Source organism: Hyperolius riggenbachi, chromosome 2 (genome assembly GCF_040937935.1).
Source record: "Hyperolius riggenbachi isolate aHypRig1 chromosome 2, aHypRig1.pri, whole genome shotgun sequence".
Classification (NCBI taxonomy): domain Eukaryota; kingdom Metazoa; phylum Chordata; class Amphibia; order Anura; family Hyperoliidae; genus Hyperolius; species Hyperolius riggenbachi.
Genome location: NC_090647.1, coordinates 331,402,803 through 331,425,722, shown reverse-complemented (window position 1 = coordinate 331,425,722; position 22,920 = coordinate 331,402,803). Strand labels below are relative to the sequence as shown.

At 43.0% G+C, this 22,920-nt stretch overlaps 1 protein-coding gene across 1 annotated transcript in view; it reads right to left on the bottom strand.

The window, feature by feature from the left end:
- The window catches only part of KDM5B (lysine demethylase 5B), a 77,795-nt gene that overhangs the window by 5,655 nt on the left and 49,220 nt on the right, over positions 1-22,920 (bottom strand). The window contains exons 15-25 of the mRNA XM_068269358.1: positions 18,948-19,142; positions 18,653-18,834; positions 14,892-15,013; positions 10,749-10,899; positions 9,894-10,008; positions 9,430-9,782; positions 7,331-7,469; positions 7,070-7,249; positions 4,632-4,793; positions 2,298-2,777; positions 2,033-2,144 (exon numbers count right to left, since the gene is read on the bottom strand). Coding sequence (XP_068125459.1) covers positions 2,033-2,144; positions 2,298-2,777; positions 4,632-4,793; positions 7,070-7,249; positions 7,331-7,469; positions 9,430-9,782; positions 9,894-10,008; positions 10,749-10,899; positions 14,892-15,013; positions 18,653-18,834; positions 18,948-19,142 — 2,191 coding nt within the window. The remainder of the gene's footprint in view (positions 1-2,032; positions 2,145-2,297; positions 2,778-4,631; positions 4,794-7,069; positions 7,250-7,330; positions 7,470-9,429; positions 9,783-9,893; positions 10,009-10,748; positions 10,900-14,891; positions 15,014-18,652; positions 18,835-18,947; positions 19,143-22,920) is intronic.

Genomic DNA, 22,920 nt, shown 5'->3' with positions numbered 1-22,920 from the left:
TGTATCACATGGGGACATGTTTACTGATGGTAGGTGATGTCTGTGGAAAGAGATACTGCTTTTTTTGGCAGTTGGAAACAACTTATTTCCCACAATGCAACAAGCCTCCAACAGTGTGATGTCAGTACCTAGGTGCTGACATCACACTGTGGGAGTGTTTGCACCACACTATCAGCCATACAGAGCCCTCTGATGATCAGTTTGAGAAAAGGTAAAGATTTCTCATGGAAAAGGGGGCATCAGCTATCGAGGGCTATTGCATACCAAAAAGCGCTAGCGTAATCGCAAACGCTCAGCGCTTTTTGAATGATTTTCCAGAGCGATTCTAGGCATGTGCCTGGCGATTTCCTAATCATGCCTAGCGATTTTTGGAGCGTTTTGGTGTAGTGTTTATTTATTTTTTATTACAGCAGAGCTGGAACTGAACAGCTTCTGTAACAAAAACGCTTGGAAAAATCGCTCTATTCTGACGCTTTTCAGAGTGATTTTCCACTTTCCTATACTTAACATTGAGGCTTAATCGCCTCAGAAAAGCGCAGAAATGCTGCAGGACCCACGTTTGTGAGAAAATCACATCGCTCTGGTATAATCCATCCCATTCAAATACATTAGCCAATCGATTTTTAAAGCGCCAGCATTTTTAAAAGCACTCAGAAGCGCTGTTGGTGTACACCAGCCCTGATTGGGATGAAGTTCAATACTTGGTTAGGCCCGGTTCACATTAGCGTTTTTCTGCGGAGCCAGCCGTAAGGATCCGGCCATCAGGAAAAACAGTCAGTTTTTACAGCCAGTGTGCTGTAAACTGTCAGTTTTCTATTTGTTACTATGTAGCTGCAAAACGGCCTGGAAAATTGGGTCCTGCAGCATTTTTTCGTCCGCTCAGCGGAACGGACCACGGAACCATACGGCCGGTTCCGTTGGCAAATGCTAATGTGAACCGGGCCTAACAGTTCCTGTTTAAAGCTAAGAAAGTATGAGAAATCCATATACTGTAACCAATTTTAAATTGTGTCTCTGTACCACTCCAACAAATGTTGAATCAGCATGTTATTCAGTGATGTCTGCCCCATGCAATATACAATTTAAAGGGCTGCTGGACAACCTAGAGTGCAGTGGACTGTGGGACCATGGGACATCTGAGAACATTACATCAACCAAAAGAGCAGAATGTACTGCTGATTCACCAGATGTGGCTATGATAATACAGTAAGTGTGAACTTAATTGTATCCCAATATTAGCCCACCACAAACAAAACACTGATTGCAAGTTTAGTGCAACACTGGATGTAGTATTGCAGAATACTCTTTGCATAAGAATTACTGAGTGGGGGCCATGTACACTTTATTTTCTCTTACTCTTGACTTTGGTGGGTGGTATTGGTAGGTAGGTGGGTAGGTGGGGGATGTAGGCATCGGTAGAGGTAGGGCTCGTGTGAGAATAAGGTTAGGTTTAGTGATAGTAAAATATCGGTAAAAGTTAGCATTATTTTACCATCAGAATTACAATTGCCTAATAGTAAAATATTGGTAATTTTACCACTAATCTACTAGTGGTTATTTCAGGTGCCCAAATTACTGTGGTACCCTTTTTACATGTACACTCTTCAACTCTCCACTGACGTCACCTATGTACTTCTTAAGAACTGCAAGATGTAACGAAAATAGATTATAGGGGGTGCCTAATACACAAAGTGATTGGTTAGCATCTGACATGCTGCTCTGCGCCATGACCAGTCCTGGAGATTGCCCTTTAGCGGCAACAGAGCTAGGTATGTATGCTTTTGCCATGCAACCAGGAACACTGTTTCATGGATGGCCTTTATGCCTGCATATTCCACTATTAGCCAAACTTTACAAAAACTTGTAGCCAAGAACAGACAGTGTCTCCAGCAAGGAACCAGGGGAAGCTCAGCTGCAAAATCCGGCAAGGATGATAAACTATTGCCAGGACAACGCTTTCAGAGCTAGAATCTATTACAACATACAGGTTCTTCATGGATTATTTCCAGGCACTTTGAATGCAGAAACTTACTGTTTAAAGGAATACAATTTCGCCCAGGAGAAAAAGGAGAAGTGATGTACACTGTTCTGTTGTCCCACTCATGGGGCAAAGAGAATGATGTGGCCCCAACACTTTGTGACACCTAAAGACCAATCAACATACATTAAATACAAACTTTTCCTATAAAACAAATCTCATTGGAAATAAGCAACATTTTAGCTCTGCATGCAAAAGATAATAAAGACACAAGAAAGTATCTGTAAAGACAAGTTTTAAAGAGTTTAAAAACTCTTACACTAGAAGTCTCTGCCAGCTGCCCAGCAGTTGCTTGCCATCGGTTATAAAAATGACTTGTGCTGAGCCTTTCCTGTACCAGTTTAAGTTCACCAGAAGACATCATGTGCTGTGCTTGATGCTGCCAGTTGACGGTCCTCTCAATAAGATATCGCAGGGCGTCCCCTTCCGGAAGTCGAACACGTAAACGCTGTAATGATGCCAAAAGAGGGAGAATCTTTTCCAGTGGTGGCTTCCTTGAACGATGGCACTGTGGACACAGCCAGACTTGGGATCCGTTCCTCTGAGCATTAACGCAGCCAGAGTGGAAGCAGGCTCGACATAACTCACACTGGATCATAGGAGCAACGGGCTCTCCCTGACAAATACAAACTTTCCAGTCCCTCTGCTCGTCTCTTGATAAGATTCTGTTCTCATTAGAAATACGTATGGCATGTAAAGAGTCCATCTCACAAAGCCGGGCTTCACCAAGAGCTGCCATCTGTTAGATTGTACAATTACAAAGACAAGATGAAAACCTTGGTTTATAATATTGGACACTCATAAAACAAAAACATCTAACTTTTAGTTTTGGGTGGTCACAAGTAATTTATGGAGAAAACCACTTACAAGGAAATTGACTTGCCAGCTGCTTTACAGACAGAATCAATGCGATACAAGGACAAACAATATAGATATTACAGATCAAGGATAGTAGTATAGGAGTTAAAATAATGGCAATCAGGATGAGAAGCATTCATTTTCCAGTTCTGTGCTGTAATGTTTTCATGTCCTCACAGTTTCAGAATTGCTGTTTGTGCTGGATGAATAGCGTGGTTCTGCACTGAGCTACAGCCTGAGGGAAGAAGCTGCTCCTGTGCCTGGAAGTTTTAGTTACAGCTAACCAGTATCTCACCCCTGTGGGCAGAAGTGTAAAGATGGGGGGGTTTGAAGGGGACTATTATCCTGCCTATTTTGTAATCTGTTCCCCTACTGACAACCTATTTTATTCCCTATGTAATTTGGGCTCTAGATATTTCTGGCACCCAAATTACACCATTTGAATTATAATTTGGGCTCCATGGCACCCAAATTACTCAGCGAGTGCCGTAATTCTATTATGGCCTATGGCAGAGCCCCAATACCAAAAGCCGCGCGGCACCCAAATGACCTGTCTTGCATACTGGGAAGGTAAGCTGCAGCATACATGTGATTGCTATAGCACTTCACCTTTGATATGGATTATATATAGTAATTTCCAATTATGCATTTAAACGTTACCAATATGGAAGTATTTTAGGAACATTTACTGCCTATTCTCTGAACTGACATTTTTCATTTTCATCCAGAACACAGTTTATGAGCCAATTATTTATTTTTATGCAATGCACCCAGCCAGTTGAACATGTGTAACAGAATCCTCTGACCATCACAGCTGAGTCACTAGAGTCTTCCAATTGCCTTTCCTGAGCTCTGTGCACACTATAGGGGAATAATGCAAGTCACAGGAAGACCCCACCATGTGTGCATGCATTCCATAGTGACACTCCATTGAGATCATTATCTGGTACCTATCCTACACAATTAACTTGCTATCGGTCAAGAAAACACATTTTTTGTTAGGCATGCATCTTGGGCCCCTTTTCCAGCATACATTTGAAATCGGCACCGGTAGACTTGGGCACAGGATACAGCAGTATATGGCTGATCCTGCTTCTGCACAAGTCCGGGCCGTATTAATTACTATTCCCCCTCCAGGCCGCCATGGATAGTGGGGGAAATTATAGAATTCAGCCTCCAGCTATTGCTGGAGGCCAAATTATTGTTTTTTTTAAGCAACTTCGGCTCAGTCTTCTGACGGCGCCGACGTTACTGAGCGCCGCTCAGTTGTGATTCCCTTTATAGTCAATGGCTGCGCCCAAATCTAGCAGCGCCGAAAAGCACTGCTCCGCTTTTCCATGAGCAATGGATAGGCAGTGAAAAGCCTCTCAAACTCTACAACTGGTTGCTGCTGCCTAGTAACTGCTTGCTGAGCATGCAGTTCACCTGCCGTGGACATGAGCCCTCTAGATACATGCAGTCTCCATATGTATAGACTTAAATTTTGGTCAGTATAAACAATCATTAAGTGATTGTTAGAACAGTTTTCCCAACAAACATGATATTCTAGTAAGCCCAAATACTAAAGCCCTCTAAGGTCAAGCGGCATCCCTTAACACACTGAAAATACATCTTTTAAGAATTTTGAGAGACCCAAGCTGCATGTGTTAATGGACCATAACTCCATGTGTTAGGTAATGAACAATGTACTTAAATGACTCTATAACAAAGACAAGAGCACCAAAATATTACTTACAGCTGAAGCTGTGTCTTTACTTTCAGTCAAGGCTTTCTCAAGTTCCAGAAGGCCATCTGGTTTTGGGTATTTCTTCTTCCCTCCTGAAGCTGATTGGTCTTTCACCTTTCTCATTTTTCTTTTCAAGCCAGGAATACCAACATCACAACGCGGACAGAGTACCTAAAAAGACATATGGTATAAATGGATACTAAAGCTAATGTAGTTAAAAGTAAGCCAGAGATCAAAAAAATCGAAAGAATTGATACTTACCCGGGGTGGTTCCTCCAGGCCCATAGGCACATGCGAGTCCCTCGCAATCCATCTGTGATCAGCCCTGGTCACTGGTTCAGTCCTGTCAGTCCAGGTCTACTAAACATGTGCGAGAGGTCCACGCATGCGCAGAAGACCCAGACTGGACCCAACTGAGCCTTTTACCAGGGCGGATAGCGGCTGAACGGCACACCACGGGAGAACGGCGAGGGACTCACATGTGCTTATGGGTCTGGAGGAAGCCCCAGGTAAGTATCGATTTTCAAGTGTTTTGATCTCTGGTACAACTTAAATGAGGTGAAAAGCGGATGCATTGCTAGTATGCGTAATTATATAGCTTAAGCACTGGATTGTTGCAAAGGAGTATGAAGAACTTTCTAAAAAGTGAAACTCTGACACACATCTAAATAAACCATTTAATAACTTACTAATTTTTTTTTTGAAATGTTACATTTTCTGTGGAAAATAAGGCTTCTGCAGATAAATTGATTAGATGACCAGCTAAGCTGAGAGACTGAAGAGCTGACTCTGTACAAGGGGTTTCTGCTGATGCTCTGATTGCATCATGCTGCTCATAATGAAAGGGAGAAGGCAAAGGCTCAACTGAGAAATTAACAGTTTATAGTTAAGTATGTCCATGGTGCAGAAAGTGATCCTCGTCTGCTATATTATATGGATTTATTTGGCACCTGCTACTCAAAGAGCTTTTACATTGATAATAACCAATTCTGCCACTGAAGCCTACAAAGGACTATGAAACCACTATGGTGTCTGAAGTGGAGCTTTAACAATAAAAGTAAAATATGCTTTAGAGGACTTACGAGGTGAAAAAAAAAAAAAAAAGTTCAGTACCTGCATCAATTTAGAATCCACTGAGGACACCACGCGCGCCCTCCGTGTAGTTCCGCCGAGTCCCCACAGTTTAATCTCCCTCCCGGGCTGACTCCCGACCCCACAGCCCTGGTCAGCTCTCATGCCTCCAGTAAAATGCCTGCCGGAGCTTGGCGCGGCTGCACAGCTCTAGGGCTCCTCCCGCTGCATCCTTGCTACAGGCTGTCTTCTGTGCGTGGATCGGGGGGGCTCTAAAGCTGCACAGCCGCACTCGCGTCTATGCGGACTGCGCAGCCGCGGCCAGTTTACTGGAGGCATGAGAGCCGACCCAGGCTGTGGGGTCGGGAGTCGGCCCGGGAGGGAGATTAAACAGCGGGGACCCAGCGGAACTACACAGAGGGCGCGGGTGGCATCCTTCGTGGATTCTAAATTGATGCGGATACTGAACTTTTTTTTTTTTCACCTCGTAAGTCCTTTAAGGAGAAAGAAGAACATGAACACACCTAATAAGTACCAACGTCAATCTGACAATTACATTTGCTCTGTTGCATACTGTAACTTTGAACCCACTTTAGACTAGAGATGGTGAATGAGATGCAAAAAATTCTCAACTTGCATACAAAATTAATACAAAATGTATGCAGCTTTGCACTAGATCAATGAAATGCACTCCCTGCTTATTTGGATTTTACAATTACAAGCTGCATATAATTTGAATAAAATTTCAGTGCAGACTGGAATTATTAGCATCTTGACCAGTGTGTGATCAATCTCATTTACCTTTCACATACAATATGCAGAGTTTAGCTTAAAGCTACATAAGGAGACATTGATCACTCGAAATGAGCATCTTTGGCAGTCAGCTGTGATGTATAGTTTGACAGCATTCACCAAAGTAATAGGTCTCCTATCCTTCCTCACCATCCTTGGTTTGATAAGGGAAATGAAGAGGGAGGGGGTGAATGCAGTATAACCGAATGAAAAAAAAAAAAAAAAGGTCAGCTAGTTACTTAGGATGCCATGGTCTTTTTTTGTCTACTACATTAAACAAGACAGTTACTCATTTCTAAAGTTTTGCAGTCCTGCAAAGCCAACTTTCAGAGCCACAGCATTCAAATCTTCAGGACTTTGTCCTGGCTGCGAATAAAGATGACCAACCATTACACAGTGGCCATCTTCCATACAGCTGGTCTACAGATCGTAAACTTGCACTAACCATAAAGAGGAATTAACTTTAAAAGCGCAGCCAAAGACTCTACAATGCCAAATTGCTGTAGAGAAGACTAAATCCCAATTAAATCAAACTTATGAAACCTGATTTAAGCTATAAAACTATTTTTTGAACTGTGACTTACCTCCAATAAAGTGTAGGGAGAGTTAGATGTCAAAAATGTGCTGGTGGCACACTCCGTCCAGACTTGGACTTCACCCACAAGAGTTTCAAGTCTTGGTAAGGGACCGAGATGGACCGGAATTGCTCGGCCTTGATTCACAAGCTCAATTAAAGTGTCCAATACAGGAACTCGGGCCCCGGACTTCAAACAAAAACAACAAGTTAAAAAGGATCATTTCACTGTGCGATGTTCAATACACTTACACTAAAGGATGAAACTAACCTGCAAAGTCTCAACCTTTCGCAGCCACTCCTGGGCTCTCTGAACAGCATCCTTAAGAGAATCCACGCTAGGAAGGTAGGCAGGAATACTCTCTGCTTCCTGAAGTGCAGCTGTCATAGAGCCAAGACTCTGACGGGGCCTATGTGAATGAATACAACAGTAAGTTTCAGCAATAAAAAAATTACAATATGGTATGTTCCTCTAATTTCTAACAAATGATAAACTGATAATCAGAGATGGGATTATGGGCATGGAAAGCTTCAAAGTATCAACTGGGAGGGGAGGGAATGCTTTATGAAAGTAACTTCTTCCTCATGGGATGTTAGTGACAAAAGGTCCATAATTGTATTCTATGCAGTAAACTCTCCGTTATCCTGAGCTCAGTTAACCAGAGTGCTTAGGCAATGCGAAAAAAAAGAAGTCTGGCCTCATAGAATGAACAAAGCTACTTTTACACTAGGTTATACAGTAAAACTGTGTCATGCAGACGGTGCCTGGCAGTCGGAAGCACTCTGCTTCGAATCCTCTGCCTCCTCCCCAGCCCCCTTACTCATAATGTGAAAAAAATGTATCAGCACACCGGTTTTCCATAAGTCCGCGCTCTTTTATTGAGCCATGCGTTACCAAAAAGGTATGAAGCCGACAATTGTTTCGGGGGCCGCGCAGGGTCCCCCTTCTTCAAAGCGTATAGTTACGCCCTGTGCGGCCCACGAAACAATTGTCGGCTTCATACTTTTTTGGTAACGCATGGCTCAATAAAAGGAGGGTGGACTTATGGAAAACCGGTGTGCTGATACATTTTTCTCACAGTTTCACTTGAGACAAAGCCTATGTCCCAGTGTCAAGCACCCGACTATATTTTTGATGGTGTGCCCTCCAGAACCTCCTTCTTTCCCTTACTCATAATGCCGCATCACTACACTTGTTAATGGACCCAAAGGCTTTCATTGGCCGAGACATGCTGTCACTCACAGTGTGCACCTATTATTCTTGTACCTAGCAATAGGTACAAGAATGTTCTAATGAGCGTTCCATCCCACTTTAAGTCACCTTAAGACAATTTGTTTTTAAATTACTGTATTTCAACATCAAAAAGGGACCTGAAGTAAGATATGGAGGTTGCCATATGTACTGTATTTCCTTTTAAACATTACCAGCTGCATGATTAGCTGCATGTTTGTTTCAGGTGTGTGATATCCAGATACTAATGCAGGCAAAGTTCAGTAGGACTGCCAGACAACTGGAATTTTTGGATCTTCTATATACCTCTCACATCAGGTACCCTTTAATACAGAGTTTATGATGTGGGTATAATGCAGTATTAGTTTGGCCTATTTTCAAAAGTAACTCTCAAGCAACCCAAAACGACACTGATCTGGTGCATACTGATGGTGCCTGATAATTGAGATTCTTCTGTAGGTGGTAGTAAGTATGACAGCTAAATAGCATCAAAAGAAAGGTTCAAGTACTAGATAAGATATTCACTTTAACTGCACTAGCAATGGCTCCTTGAAGGGTTATGTTCAAAAGTTTTCCCTTAAGGTACATACAAACGTCGGATTTTTCCAAACGACCAGTTATTTGGACGTCAAATCGGGCGCGTGTACGGTCGGACATTCAGCTGATAAGACTGGATTTCAACGATCCGCTTGGCCCGATTTGATGTACATGTACACACGTACATATGCATATAAACTAAGGATCAGACAAAAGGGAATACTCCCAAAAGCTAAGCCTTGTAAGAAACAAGCACTAGTGCAAATAAAATGTTTAAAAAATTCACATGCAATGTCTTTTTCTTAATACTGCAAGTGCATTAATACAGAAACAACTAGAACACCAAATAGGAGTGCTTCTCGGTAAGAGCAGAAAATGATCTTCCAATACATCACAAGGTAGCAGCAGTCACAGATGTGGGTAGAGATGTACCAGATGTACCAAGCATAAACAATGTGATTCTGCTAGCTTGTAAAAAAAAACAAGAGCAAAACCGGTAATGCAAGATAATTGCATCATTGATCAGGGGAAGATTTTTTCTGCTCCTTACTTTCTAGCAACAGATTAGCAGATTGATAAAGCTGAGGTGACTGACACTTAACCTTGCTTTGAGTAGACGCTTGCACTGGTCATCCCATTGTTCTGACATAGTCAGGAGCTCCTGAAGCTTAGCCATTGCTTTCTCCACAGTAGGATGAGGAGCTAAGCCCACACCCAAGTCTATAAGTCTCCTCATAACATCCAGTGTTAATGTCCCAGGATCCTGACAGGCTTGCTGCTGTTCCTCCAACCAGCGGGCCTGTTCTAGCCGCTCACGCAGACTTTCTATGGGCAATTCCAGGTCAAACTGAAAGCTGGAATCAAGAAGCTGCTGCAAGTCACTTGCTTTGGGCATATCTGCTGCTAAAAGCTTCTGGCTGCGCGACTGGAATTCCTCCACACGATTTAAGAGGTCCTTAGAACAAATGTAATGAGATTGTCAAAGTAGAAGACAATGATGGATATCAAGATAACATGAAGAATAATAAAAAAAACCCACACAAACAAAATACCAGATCATAAATACCTTGAGTTGAGGTGTCTGAGTTATATTGCAGGGCAGACAGTGAAGCTGCTTTACAAAAGACCTGAGCTCTGCAACCGTCAAGTGATTCTGCGATTTTCCTCCCCCTGACCGAAATCTGCAACAAGAAAACTCTAAATTAGTATACAGGAAAAAAAAATTTGTAATGTGCAGCTTACAAGAGCTCTAGAAGGAAAAGAACCAGTGATTTTACATTGCATACACACTTCTTAAGGGGCCGATACACTTAACGATTTGCAGATTTGATCACTGTGATCGAATCTGCTGTGAAATCGTTGCGCAAACGTTGATCAATTTCCGTCCGAAATCGATCGTTCCCGTCGATCCATCCGTGCGGAAGATTTCGCTCGATCACTGGCGAGTCGGGAGTGCGTCGAAAGCGGTGTTCGACTGTCGACGACTGACGCTAGCAGCAATACATTACCTGCTCCGCCGGCGCGTGTCCCCGCTGTCACTGCTGCTCCTTCTCCGCTGGGTTCCGGCAGGCTTCACTTCTTCCTGTCCCGACAGGAAGTTTAAACAGTAGAGCGCCCTATACTGTTTAAACTTCCCCGGACAGGAAGAAGTGAAGCCTGCCAGAACCCAGCGGAGAAGGAGCAGCGGTGACAGCGGGGACACGCACTGGCGGAGCAGGTAATGTATGCAGGGGGGGAGGGGGGCAGCGGCAGCTTCACAGATGATGAATCAAATTCATGCTGAAATCGATTCACAATCTGTTTGCAGTAAAGGCAGCCATACAATCCCTCTCTGATCAGATTCGATCAGAGAGGGATCTGTTGGTCGATCTGATGGCAAATCGACCAGAAGACTAGCAGTTCCTGGCTATAGATTTACAACCTGGTATGACGTTTTCCATTTAGCAGTTGCTGTGCAAGGGCTCCACATTTCTCCGCATCTTGAACAACAGCTCGCAAATGCCTCAAAAGGTCATTTTCAGGAAATTTCTTAGATTCCGATACTTCCATGAGCAGCTGAAGACTAGAAAGGTCTGCAAACGATTAATATAAAAACAAATTACACGAGAGTCAGACTGACAACAGTAAACTGTATTCTGTGGAAGCTAAAATTTTAAATAGACATTTTAAACAAATGACAGGAAAAGTTTCCAGAGAGAACTGTATGACATTTACTGTTATCCATCACAATTATTGTTTTCCCCCAGTGCTACAGGTTACACAATGAACAGTGTCATAATTTACATAGCACTCTAACAGAGGTTTTAGCTTTTTGTTTTTTTAAAGCAGAAGATTGTTGTCCACACTGTAAAGTACTTTTTTCTCTTAAGCCTCATACATATGCATGAGGCATGTTGCCCAGCAGGGACTGGGACTTGATCGCTTAGGCGACACTGCAGGGGCGAGCTTGTACGAATGTGTCACTAGCCTGCATGGGGAGGACCAGACAGCAGCGCCCAAGGAGAGTGTCACAGCAGAAGGGACGAGTGTGCAGAACAATGCTCTCTGTCAGCCCTTAGCTGGATCGATCAACCGGACTGATCATTGGTTGAGGCAATTGGGGGGAGGGGCATCAGGAGCCACTGTATGCATGCTAAAGGTGCGTACACACGTCAGATAAAAGTGAAAGATCACAGACCAATTTTACCCCCTTTCATGTAGTATGAGAGCCATTCCTACACAGTCTATTCTATGGAGCTGAACTCCCCATCAGATAGAAATCTTTGCAAGATACTGCACACAAAGATGCTGTACACATGCAACAGATCAGTATCTGCAAAAGATCTGTTCCTGCAAAAGATCCGTTCCTGCAAAATGCATTCATAGTCTATGACCTCTGCAGATCCTCATACACACCTTGTTTAACAGACATTCATCTGCAGATCAGACAATTATCTGCCGATCTGAAGATCCAACCTGGTGGATCTGATCCACAGATAATTGTCCGTGAAACAAGGTGTGTATGAGATCTGCAGATATCATAGACTATGAATGCAGTATGCAGGAACGGATCTTTTGCAGGAACAGATCTTTTGCAGATACTGATCTGTTGCGTGTGTACAGCATCTGTGTGTGCAGCATCTTGCAAAGTTTTGTATCTGATGGGGAGTTCAGCTCCATAGAATAGACTGTGTAGAGTATGGCTCTCATACTACATGAATGGGGGTAAAATTGGTCTGTGATCTTTCATTTTTATCTGACGTGTGTACGCACCTTAAGAGTGTGTGTGTTGTACCAATCACATGAGTGAAGGCTGTCTGTATCAAAGGAGGGGTGCTTGGATACAGACATTTTTCATTGACTATATACTACGCGATTTTTCCCTGCTTTTACAGGTAACCCAATGCCGCGTGAACGATCTATTCTATCAGCAGTCAGCAATAGTAGCTGCTCCCTGCGCTGCCTCCTCCCTTTTGCATAAAACAACTCTGGAAAAAGCTGAATGTGATATACTGTATATACTCGCATATAAGCCTAATTTTTCAGCATAAAAAAATGTGCTGAAAAGTTACCCCCTTCAGCTCATATGCGAGTCAGTGGAGCAAAACAGATGGTGGAGCAGGTTTTGCTAATGGCAGAGGAGCGCACGAATAGTGCACTGGTGATCTCTTGCCAGCTGGCTCCCTGCTGTGTCTGTGCCCCATCCCCTGCAACATGGTGTGCAGAATGTGCTGCTTAAGACTTCCTGTGTCCCCTGGCTTGTGGAGCAGACTATGGCTTCAATTCATCAAGCATTACCGCATTCTGTAATGCTGAAAACAGCTGACTTAACGAAGCACTTTAGAAAATGTTAATTCATCAAAGCTGTTACCGAATGAGAAGCTGAAATGACACAGCAATGAGATAAATTACCGACGTGCTCAACAAATGTTAATTCATCAAGGTTCCCACATTCGCTAACACATTCGGTGTTTATCTCAAGCTCTCCCCTGTCGTTACAGGCTTCGAAAGCCTTCTGTGTGAATGTTTTCATGATTAGCAGGAGCAGGCAGCCAATAGAAACAGCCCCTGTTCTCCTGCAAGTGCCGCTGATAGGTCACACAGGCTTCTCCACACAAGCTTTCAGACCCCCCAGGCAGTGAGCAGAGAGAACGGGTCAAAATATATCCCCAGATTCCCTTCGGTGGTGTAACCCTTTCAGGCCCTGTTTGATAATGCAAAGATGCTGGTGGTGAAATCACCAAGCATGGCATTTGTAATGTCTCCAGGAAGTTCATCTACGTTGTGGCAAATAAATAAAATGTTAAGAAAGACTGATCGACAGATTCAGAGCAGCAAAGGCAGTATAAATAACAGTAACTATAACACCTTTACATCTAAAGGGATGTCTGGATGCCTTCTATTGTTATCAGCTTGTAACAACACAGGGACATTCCAAGCTGCTCTGCACCACTCTGCTGTTATCGAACAGCCTTTGATGAATTGAAGCCTAGTAGTTCGGTAACTTAACGAACCTCTACCACACATGGGAAAATATTGATGAATTAGCACAGTGAAGTGTAAAATACCGAATGCGGTATTTTAAGGACTGGGGTTTTGTTATCGAACACCCTTTGATGAATTGAAGCCTATGCAAGCAACGTGTCAGCGGTGAAATGATCTGGGATACTTCCTGTGTAGCAACCGCTGTCTGATATCTATGCTATCTAGTGGCTTCTTGAGACAAAGCTGTATGATCCTGGGGCACATCTGGCTATGGGGAGGGGGGGCTGACTTGTATTGGGGGCACATCTGGCTATGGGGAGGGGGCTTATATGCAAGTCAATCACTTTTTCCTGGTTTCTGAGAGAAAAGTGGGTACCTTGTCTTATACACGGGTCGACTCATATGCAAGTATATATGGTATTTAAAATTGCAAGATGGTAGCCCCCATGAATCAGACAATACTGTATATGCTGCAACTCCGCCCATCTAGTTAAGACAGTCATGTGCATTAGTGGAACTCTGGGGCAGATTTATTGAAACCAGGCAAGTAAAGCTTTAGCTCAATTAGTGCATAATACAAATGTGGAGCAGTTGTGCAGACTGACTAATTTAAATCTTTAAACTTCACACTAGTTCTGCTTTTACTGTTTTTGCACTTTTTTTTATAAATCTGCCCTAATATTATTTAGATAAGTGGAACACAGCAAAGGTAAATCAAGGGAAGGGAACTTTAGGTTTGCTCTAAGCATCAGTAAGGGGAACTACCTTGGTCAAATGCATATTACACAAATGCAGGATTCAAATGCTGGAATACAAATCAGAATTCAACCTAAACATATTACATTGTAAGCCACATATGTAAATACATCCAGAAAATCTGCAAACTGTATATGCAACTTTGTTCTGAGAAGAGAGTAAGAGAAGATCATGAGTCATACAGATTAGTAGCATAAATTTCAAATGCAAACGTGTATGTTTTTCTGTTAAACATTAACATGCATACCAAGAGAACAAAAGAGTAGAAATTTAGAGGGGAAAAAAACACAATTAGGCTTTGTTCACATCTAAAATCGCCAGACAACTTCGACATACTGACTTGGCCAAGAACAGTGAGTGCATTAGGCCTAAACGTGTGCACACAAGCTATACTAAGCTCGGTCAAGAATCGAGATTGTGTACGTGTCCTTTGTGCTTGTTTAAAGATCTACAATCTTGAAGCCTGTCGAGCTCTCAATTGTTTTGAGTTAAACCCAATTCTACCCATACAAAAAAAACCTTGAAGCACCATTAATAGCAGTAGTTGTTGCAAGTGGCATGACATTTCTGTCTGGTGCCCCATTTGTCTCTGAAAGAGAAAACCATGGCAACGTTGAAACAGGCAAGTGACTAACCATCCTATAAGCCCTCACAGAACCAGCAAGGCAGCAGACATAGAGGTGCTCCATGGGAAGGCACTCTACCTTGGGTGGCAGGTTCTAATGCAGCCATGTAACTGAAATTGCTATTGCAAATTAAACTAGGGACATTTTAAAATGTATAATTACTAATGGGGAGGAAGAGGACAAAAAAAATGTTAACATGCCATCATTTTCCAGCTTACTTCTTTTATTGCTTGCCGATTTAAGAGCTTCTACAACTTCAGAAGCCCAAGAATCATAGGATTCCGCACGCAACTTCACAGCATTCATCATAGGAAACAAATCATCGAGAGTGTAGCGATACCTGAGAAGGTGACATGAAGCAACGTTATGGCACTTCTTCCTAATTTTTACAATAACCACTTATCCAAAATTGCTTAATGAATTAACCCTTCCCCGTCGCATACTGCCTGGAAGCATTACCTCAATCAGAACAAGCTTTCCCTTTGATTCTGGGGGTGGGGTGAGGTCACATTACTGGAGACCACACTGAATAGAATCCAATCATGCTTAGAGTGCTAAGGCGACAAGTTGCACCACAGATTACAGCTTGCATAAAAAGCACACAGGCATGAAGTGCATGGTCAGTAAATTATCATTTCTGCAGCATAAAGCATGTGCCGCAGGAACACTGGTTCACAGTGCAGCAGCAGGAAGGGTTTAACAAATAAAGTCTAAAAAGGTACACCCTACGAGACTATTTTTAGTTGCTGGATTCCTTAAAAACAGAAAATAATGGAAATTTATAGAAAATTACAGTCCTCATTTATAAACAAAAAATTTATATCGGAAAATATGCATAGTTAACATTGTTGTCAAATGATCAGTGTCAACTAGCAGCAGTCCACATAAGATTTGTCTCACTGGATTTTCCTATTCAATGTACTGTTCAATGTATGTCCCCCATGAGTGGATCTTGCTCCTCATCACCTTATCCCTCTAGAACAGGGATTTTTAACCCTGTCCCAAGTACCACCAACAGTGCATGTTTTGTGGAAATCCACAGAGGTAATTAATCAGCTCTGCTGAGACACTAATTACCTCACCTGTGCATGTTTGTGGTTTTCTGCAAAACATGTACTGTTGGTGGCACTTAAGTGTTGGGAAGCCCTGCTCTAGAAAACATATCTAAACGGTGGAAGTTTGCTTGTGTTCTGCATGTCCTAGTGTATATGTGCTACAATTTTCAATGTAAAGTCTAGTCTTCAATCCAGATAACGGAACATGGACTTTAATCTCTTACAGCAGAAATCATTCTAAATACTACAACATACAATTTTTATTAAGTTCCTAAAAATAACCAAATGCATTTTTTCATATGGCATACGAAAAATTACCTTAATCTGGATATCGGAGCATGCACTGTACAAAACTGACTTGAATATAAAGTAAGTGGACCGCCTTACTTTCCCCATTATTGCTTCTCACTGGCACCCTTGTTCGCTAGCCAATCCCATCACCAGTATAGAACTTCATCCTACCTGTCCTGCAGCGGCTGGTATCTACCCCCTCCCCATTGCTGACAAGTGTCCCTCGTGTAACATACTAAGCAGCTGAGAGGGGGGGGGGGGAAACCTAGTGGCTACTGGAGGAAGGTTTGAAGGAGTCTGAATTGACCTAAATGGAGAGGAATAGGGCCCAACTTGTGTTAAAACTGTTTTCCTGGAGAGGGTAGACAAACCATAATGGGCCCAATCCAATTCACTTTTTCTCCTAGGTGATATTTTCTCATTACGAGTGAAACGCCTTAAAGGATACATCCAGGCTCCAAAAATAAACCAAAATCCACTTACCTGGGGTTCCCTCCAGCCCCTGGCAGCCATCCTGTGCCCTCGCCGCAGTTCCGGTGGCTCCCAGTTTTCTCCGCTGCAGAAGCCGACCTCGCCAGGTCAGGTTCCGAGTCAGCTTCTTCTGCGTTCCACGCCGCGGGTCATGTGGTCCGGCCGACGACATCAGGATTGTACTGCGCAGGCGACGTCGGCAGGAACACGTGACCCGCACGGTGGAGCGCAGAAGAAGCTGTCCCAGAACTCAACCTGGTGAGGTCGGCTTCTGCAGCCGAGAAAAACGGGAGCCACCAGAGCTGCGGTGAGGGCACAGGATGGCTGCCAGGGGCTGGAGGAAGCCCCAGGTAAGTGGTTTTTGTTATTTTTTTGTTTTTTTGGAGCCTGGACCTTCCCTTTAAAGAGAATCTGTATTGTTAAAATCGCACAAAAGTAAACATACCAGTGCGTTAGGGGACATCTATTACCCTCTGACACAATTTCGCCGCTCCTCGCCGCATTAAAAGTGGTTAAAAACAGTTTTAAAAAGTTTGTTTATAAACAAACAAAATGGCCACCAAAACAGGAAGTAGGTTGATGTACAGTATGTCCACACATAGAAAATACATCCATACACAAGCAGGCTGTATACAGCCTTCCTTTTGAATCTCAAGAGATCATTTGTGTGTTTCTTTCACTCTGTTCTCATGCACTGAAGTTTCAGGCTGCTCGTTTCTTCCTGCAAACAGCTTTGCCCTTGCCTGTAATTCCTCAGTATGTGAAAGCCCAGCCAGCTCAGAGGACGATTTATCCAGCTTGTAAAAGATAAGAGAGAAGCTGCTCTAATCCTAAATAACACACAGGCAGTGTGCAGAGAGGGGCCTCGAGGGGGGAGATGCATCACAGAACCACAACACTGAAGAACTTGGCAGCCTTCCAGACACAGGCTGACAAGTCTGACAAGAGAGAGATACATTGATTTATTACAGAGACTGTGACAGTAGAATGTGCTGCAGTAAGCCAGAACACATTAGAATAGCTTTTTGAACTTGTAGGATGATAAAAAACAGGATGCAATTTTTGTTACGGAGTCTCTTTAAGACATCAGCAAGCAAGAAAGTACTCCAAATAATTTGGCAGTTTTTTTTCACCTACTTTTTAGTACTTTTTCAGCTGCAGAGTGCAAAAGTTATTTTAAACAAAAGATAAACGTTATCTCCTAGGAAAAAAAAAATAGGAGAAAAAGTGAATTGGATCAGGCCAGATCTGTTCTTAATGTGTAGGTTTCCTAAATCACTGGACTAGTAGCCCAGAGCTAAACTGTATTGGTATGCAAGACATTACTGCAGTATATTTAGCTTCCTAGTGCCTAACGTGCAACCTTCAGGTGCCCTTTTATTAATGAGAACAATCACAGCCAGTGGAACAGGGCAACAATTTGGGCAACAGTTCATGCACAAAATACTGGCAGTGACCATTCTCCATGACAGAATAAAATGAATGTTCCCAGCATAGCCATTGAGCCAGCGTCTCTTATTTTGATGTCCCTGTACGGTCTTGGATTGCTGTAATCTCAGTGAGCTCCTGTCCAGAATATCTGCATAGTGTTAATCCCATATAGCCGTTTAGTAGCTTTTGTACACATTGAATAATTTAGTAGTTTGATGGGTATTAAAGTTTTAAAGGAACTCCGAGCAGTGCAGAAACTATGGAAAGATGCATATCATTTTAAAGCCCTCTTTCCAATGATATATAAACCTATGCCTTTTAGTTTTTGCTATTTTCGCAATTGAAATTGCCGCGGCCACGATTTCTGCTGAATGGTGCTGCTGCTGACTTTGAGAAAAAGTCGCCCTGTGTAATACAATGTAACTATGGAAAGATGGATATCATTTTAAAGCTCTATTTCTCCTCTTTCTGATGACCCCTAAATCGTCGCCCTACGCCTTTTAGTTTTCTCTATTTTCGCGATCGAAATCGCGGCTATTTCAATCGCGAAAATAGCAAAAACTAAAAGGCATAGGGCGGCGGTTTATATATCATTGGAAAGAGGAGAAAGAGAGCTTTAAAATGATATGCATCTTCCCATAGTTTCTGCACTGCTCGGAGTCCCTTTAAGGTCTTGCCCCATTTAGAATTATATAAGAAAATAGAACCACTATATGTACAATGATACTTACCCTAAAATATACTTGTGTTTGGGACAAGAGCACAGACCGTCAACATGGTATAAACACACAAGAGCATTAGGCTGGCAGGGACAGTACACTGCTGACATGAAGCAAGTAGTTTTACATTTCACACACTGGCGCTCATCATCTGCTAGTAATTCCAAATCAATCTCCTCAGATTCAAGTACACCCTAAAAAATAAATTTATCTTATGTTAAATGAGAATAGAAAAAAAAAAACCTCAACCAATATTCAACTACGCAGAACACATTACAGTAAAACAGGGAAAAGTCTCTATTCTCACCATCTTTCGGACAGCCTCACGAAGAGCCTTCTCCTCGTCAATCATAGCAGCTAAATCTTTCTGTACAGAGGATGCAAGAACAACGTCCAGTTCATCTGCTCTATTTGCCATCTTGCATATCATCTCATCATGCGAGAATACACAGTATCTGTTCAGGAGACGATAATGTTCCACACATTGACGGCCAAGAGGTAGCTGTTGAGTCAAATTATACCAGATCATCCCAGGGTACACATCAAAAATATGTATCAATATAAAGTATTAAGTGAATTGGTGATTCACAAAAGAATCCAAGCTGCAAGATACACAAGAACTTTCAATCCTTTTTTATAATCAGATGCTCTACTTAAAGAGAACCTGAACTGAAAATAAAAAGTAAAACTATCTATACGCCGGTATTACTAACCTCCTGTGTATTTTACTCCTCAATCTCTTTCTCCTCTCCTGTGTCCCATTTGTCCACTGTGATCAATGGAATTCTCTGTTCTCCATTTTAAAAATGGCCATTACCCCATAACAGCTTCCTGGTCAGCACACTGTTAAACTGTTATATCACCCACTTAAACCATAGGGAAACATGGACATTACCTTGCACATTCAGTTGTAACTGACAGCTGCTGATATATAACTGACAGCAACTGGTATATTTCAGTTCTGACAAAATATTGTCCGAACTGGAAGAAATCACTGTAAGAAGAAAATGGGGAGCTTCTGAGAGGCACGGACGCTGAGGTTAGTATGTAATATTCATTTGCAGCTACGTCATGTGTTTATTTTATAAATAATTTTACTCGCTTCGGATTCCCTTTAATGATTTACAAATCTGCTTCTGTATACAGCCATTCAGAACAATGGGTACACATGAAAAACTGAAGGCAGATGAACGCTATAGCACATCTTAAACAGAAACCCAAGAATTGAACTTCATCCCAATCATTAGCGGATACCCCCTTTCCTATGAGAAATCTATTCCTTTTCTCAAACGGATCATCCCCCTGATGGGGCTCTGTATGGCTGATTTTGTGGTGAAACCCCTTCCACAGTGTGATGTCAGCGCCTCACAGCACTGAAGTACTGACATCACACTGTGGGAGCCTTGTTGCATTGCGGGAAATAACAGCTGTTTCCAACTGCCAAAAATGCAAGCTGGCAGTGGCATCACCTGCCAGCAATAAAAATGTCACCATGTGATATATGTCAGAATGTAAATCAGGGAGAGGAAAGATTATACAAAGGGCAAACACTGACTAAATCATTTATACATAAATTATTGTAAAAAATGAAGCTTTTTTTTATTACATTTTCACTGGAGCTTCTCTTCAAGCCTAAAAAAAATAAAAATCAGTTTTACTCACCTGGGGCTTCTACCAGCCCCTTGCAGCTGTCAAATGCCGTCGCAGTCACAATCGGATCCTCCGGTCCTCCGCCGCCAGCTACCTTAACTTTGCCGACAGGCCTGGTCACGCGTAGCTTTATACATATTCCCGTCCGCAATAGCGTCCTGCATCTCTGCAGGGTGCTATTGTGGACTGGAACGCGTAGAAGGAGACGCATGGTTAGGCCTGTGCAGGCGCAGTAAGCCTGTCGGACGAAAATTAAAGTGGTTGCCGGCGGGGAACAGGAGGATCTGATCGGGACTGCGAGGGCACGGGACAGCTGCAGGGGGCTGGTAGAAGCCCCAGGTGAATAAAACTTTTTTTCTTTTTTAGGCCTAAGGATCCCTTTAAAGAGAATCTGTACTCTAATATTCTTACAATAAAAAGCATACCATTCTATTCATTATTTTCTCCTGTGCCCCTCTGTGCTGTTTCTGCCACTCTCTGCTGCAATCCTGGCTTGTAATTAACAGTTTTAGGCAGTGTTTACAAACAAACTAACCAGCTTGTAATAGGCTCAGCTAAGCATAGTGTGTGAGTCATTCAGAGTGTGCAGGGGGCCTGCAGAGGGTGTGTATCGCTTCTACCAATCACAAGCAGCCCTGCACATTCCACACAATCAAGCCTTAGCCCGACAAACAGGACAGAGGAAAGATACATTGATTTATTACAGAGACAGTGCAGTTAGGAAAGACTGCAGTAAGCCAGAGCAGATTAGAACAGGCATAGGAACTTAGGATAGAAAAACTAAGGCTGAAAAATTTGTTACAGAGTCTCTTTAAGCCTGGTGTGGCTGAGTTTTTACGCCACCGGCTCCCGTGCACGGGACACAATCGCGCATCCCAGCTAGCACTAAAGACAGCTAGGCTTTGTTACACGGTCCCTGTCCATTTCATTGGCTCCTGACCCTGTAATCAGTGTAAGCCAATCACAGTGATCACAAAATTAAAAAAAGGCTCTGGCGGACTCAAAGCGCCAGAGCTGCAGCCACTAGGGCAGGCTCTATAGACAGTAGCAGTGTTACGGAAACTTGCCTAAGGTCTCCTACTGAATAGGTGCTGGCTTACTGAACAGAGTCGAGATTCGAACCCTGGTCTCCTGTGTCAGAGGCAGAGCCCTTTAAGGGGCCAGAGCTGTGTAGTTCCAAATAAGTTAATGAAAAGCTATTGAACAATGAAGTCATCCCTCCTAGTCACGCTCGAAGAACGGAAGCAGAAAAGAGATCCACGCTTAGCCAACAACTTCAAAGCAAAAAAGATCTGAGACTCTTGTTAAAGTGTATACATTTGATTTCTATGCACTGAATTGAAGAGAGACTGGGACAGATCCAATTCACATATTCTAAGTTTTTTTTCTAGGTCCTAATTTTTCATCATCTGTTTAAAATAACTTTTGCACTCTGCAATTTAAAAAGTACTAAAAAGTAGGTAAAAAGGACTGTCAAAATTATTTTCTTGTATTTTCCTGCTAGCTAGTGGCTTAAAAAGCATTTTGTTGATAAGATGTGAAAATATCAAAACTAGAAGAAAATTTAGGAGAAAAAGAATTGGATTGGGCCCACTGACTCTTAAATATAATAACTTGGAAGAGGTTGTTGGAACGCCTGCTAGTTGCAGTAATAGTTCAGTCTGGAACAACCACTATTTCAAACCATGAATTACTGTAGTCTTCAAACTACCCCCCAGTAAAGCTGGTTTGTGCAACTGCCTAGATCAAAGATTTCTAACAGCTCGCTCTTTTACTGAAAATCTTTATAAATCTGCTCCACTTGTCTTGCAGTGTTGTGTTTACTCAGTATCTGCCTCCCTTTCCCTCCTGTATAATGAGTGAGCTAAAAACCTACAAAACAACAAAGTGTTAAAACCAAAGTACATTTTAAAAAGTAGACATTTAAACATTATTACGGTGACGGTGGATTCAGACTTGCTTTATTTCACTTAAAGGATGCGTCCAAGCAGAATAAAAAAACAAAAATCCACTTACTTGGGGCTTCCTCCAGCCCCTGGCAGCCATCCTGTGTCCTCGCCGCAGCTCCAGTGGCTCCCGGTCTCCTCTGCTGTAGATGCCGACCTCGCAAGGACGGCTTCTTCTGTGCTCTACCGCGCGGGTCACGTGGTCGCGCTGACATCAGGACGGTACTGCGCGTGTGCAGTACAGTCCAGATGACGTCAGCGCGACCACGTGACCCGCACAGTGAAGCCGCATTTTGTTGATTTGGTGAGGTAGGCATCTGCAGTGGAGGAGACCGGGAGCCCCTGGAGCTGTGGCTAGGGCACAGGACAGCTGCCAGGGGCTGGAGGAAGCCCCAGGTAAGTGAAATTTTTTTTTTTAATTCTGCTTGGACATATCCTTTAACCTCCTGGGCAATAATCCCGAGCTGAGCTCGGGGTATATCGCGCAGGAGGATTTCTCCGGCCCTGGTTTGTCGATTTGCACAAATTTTTTTTTTGTTACACGCAGCTCAGCTAGCACTTTGCTAGCTGCGTGTAACTTCCGATCGCCGCCGCTCGCCGCCGATCCGCCGCTACCCGCCGTGCCGCGCAGCCCCCCCCCAGACCCCTTGTGCAGCCTGGCCAATCAGTGCCAGGCAGCGCTGA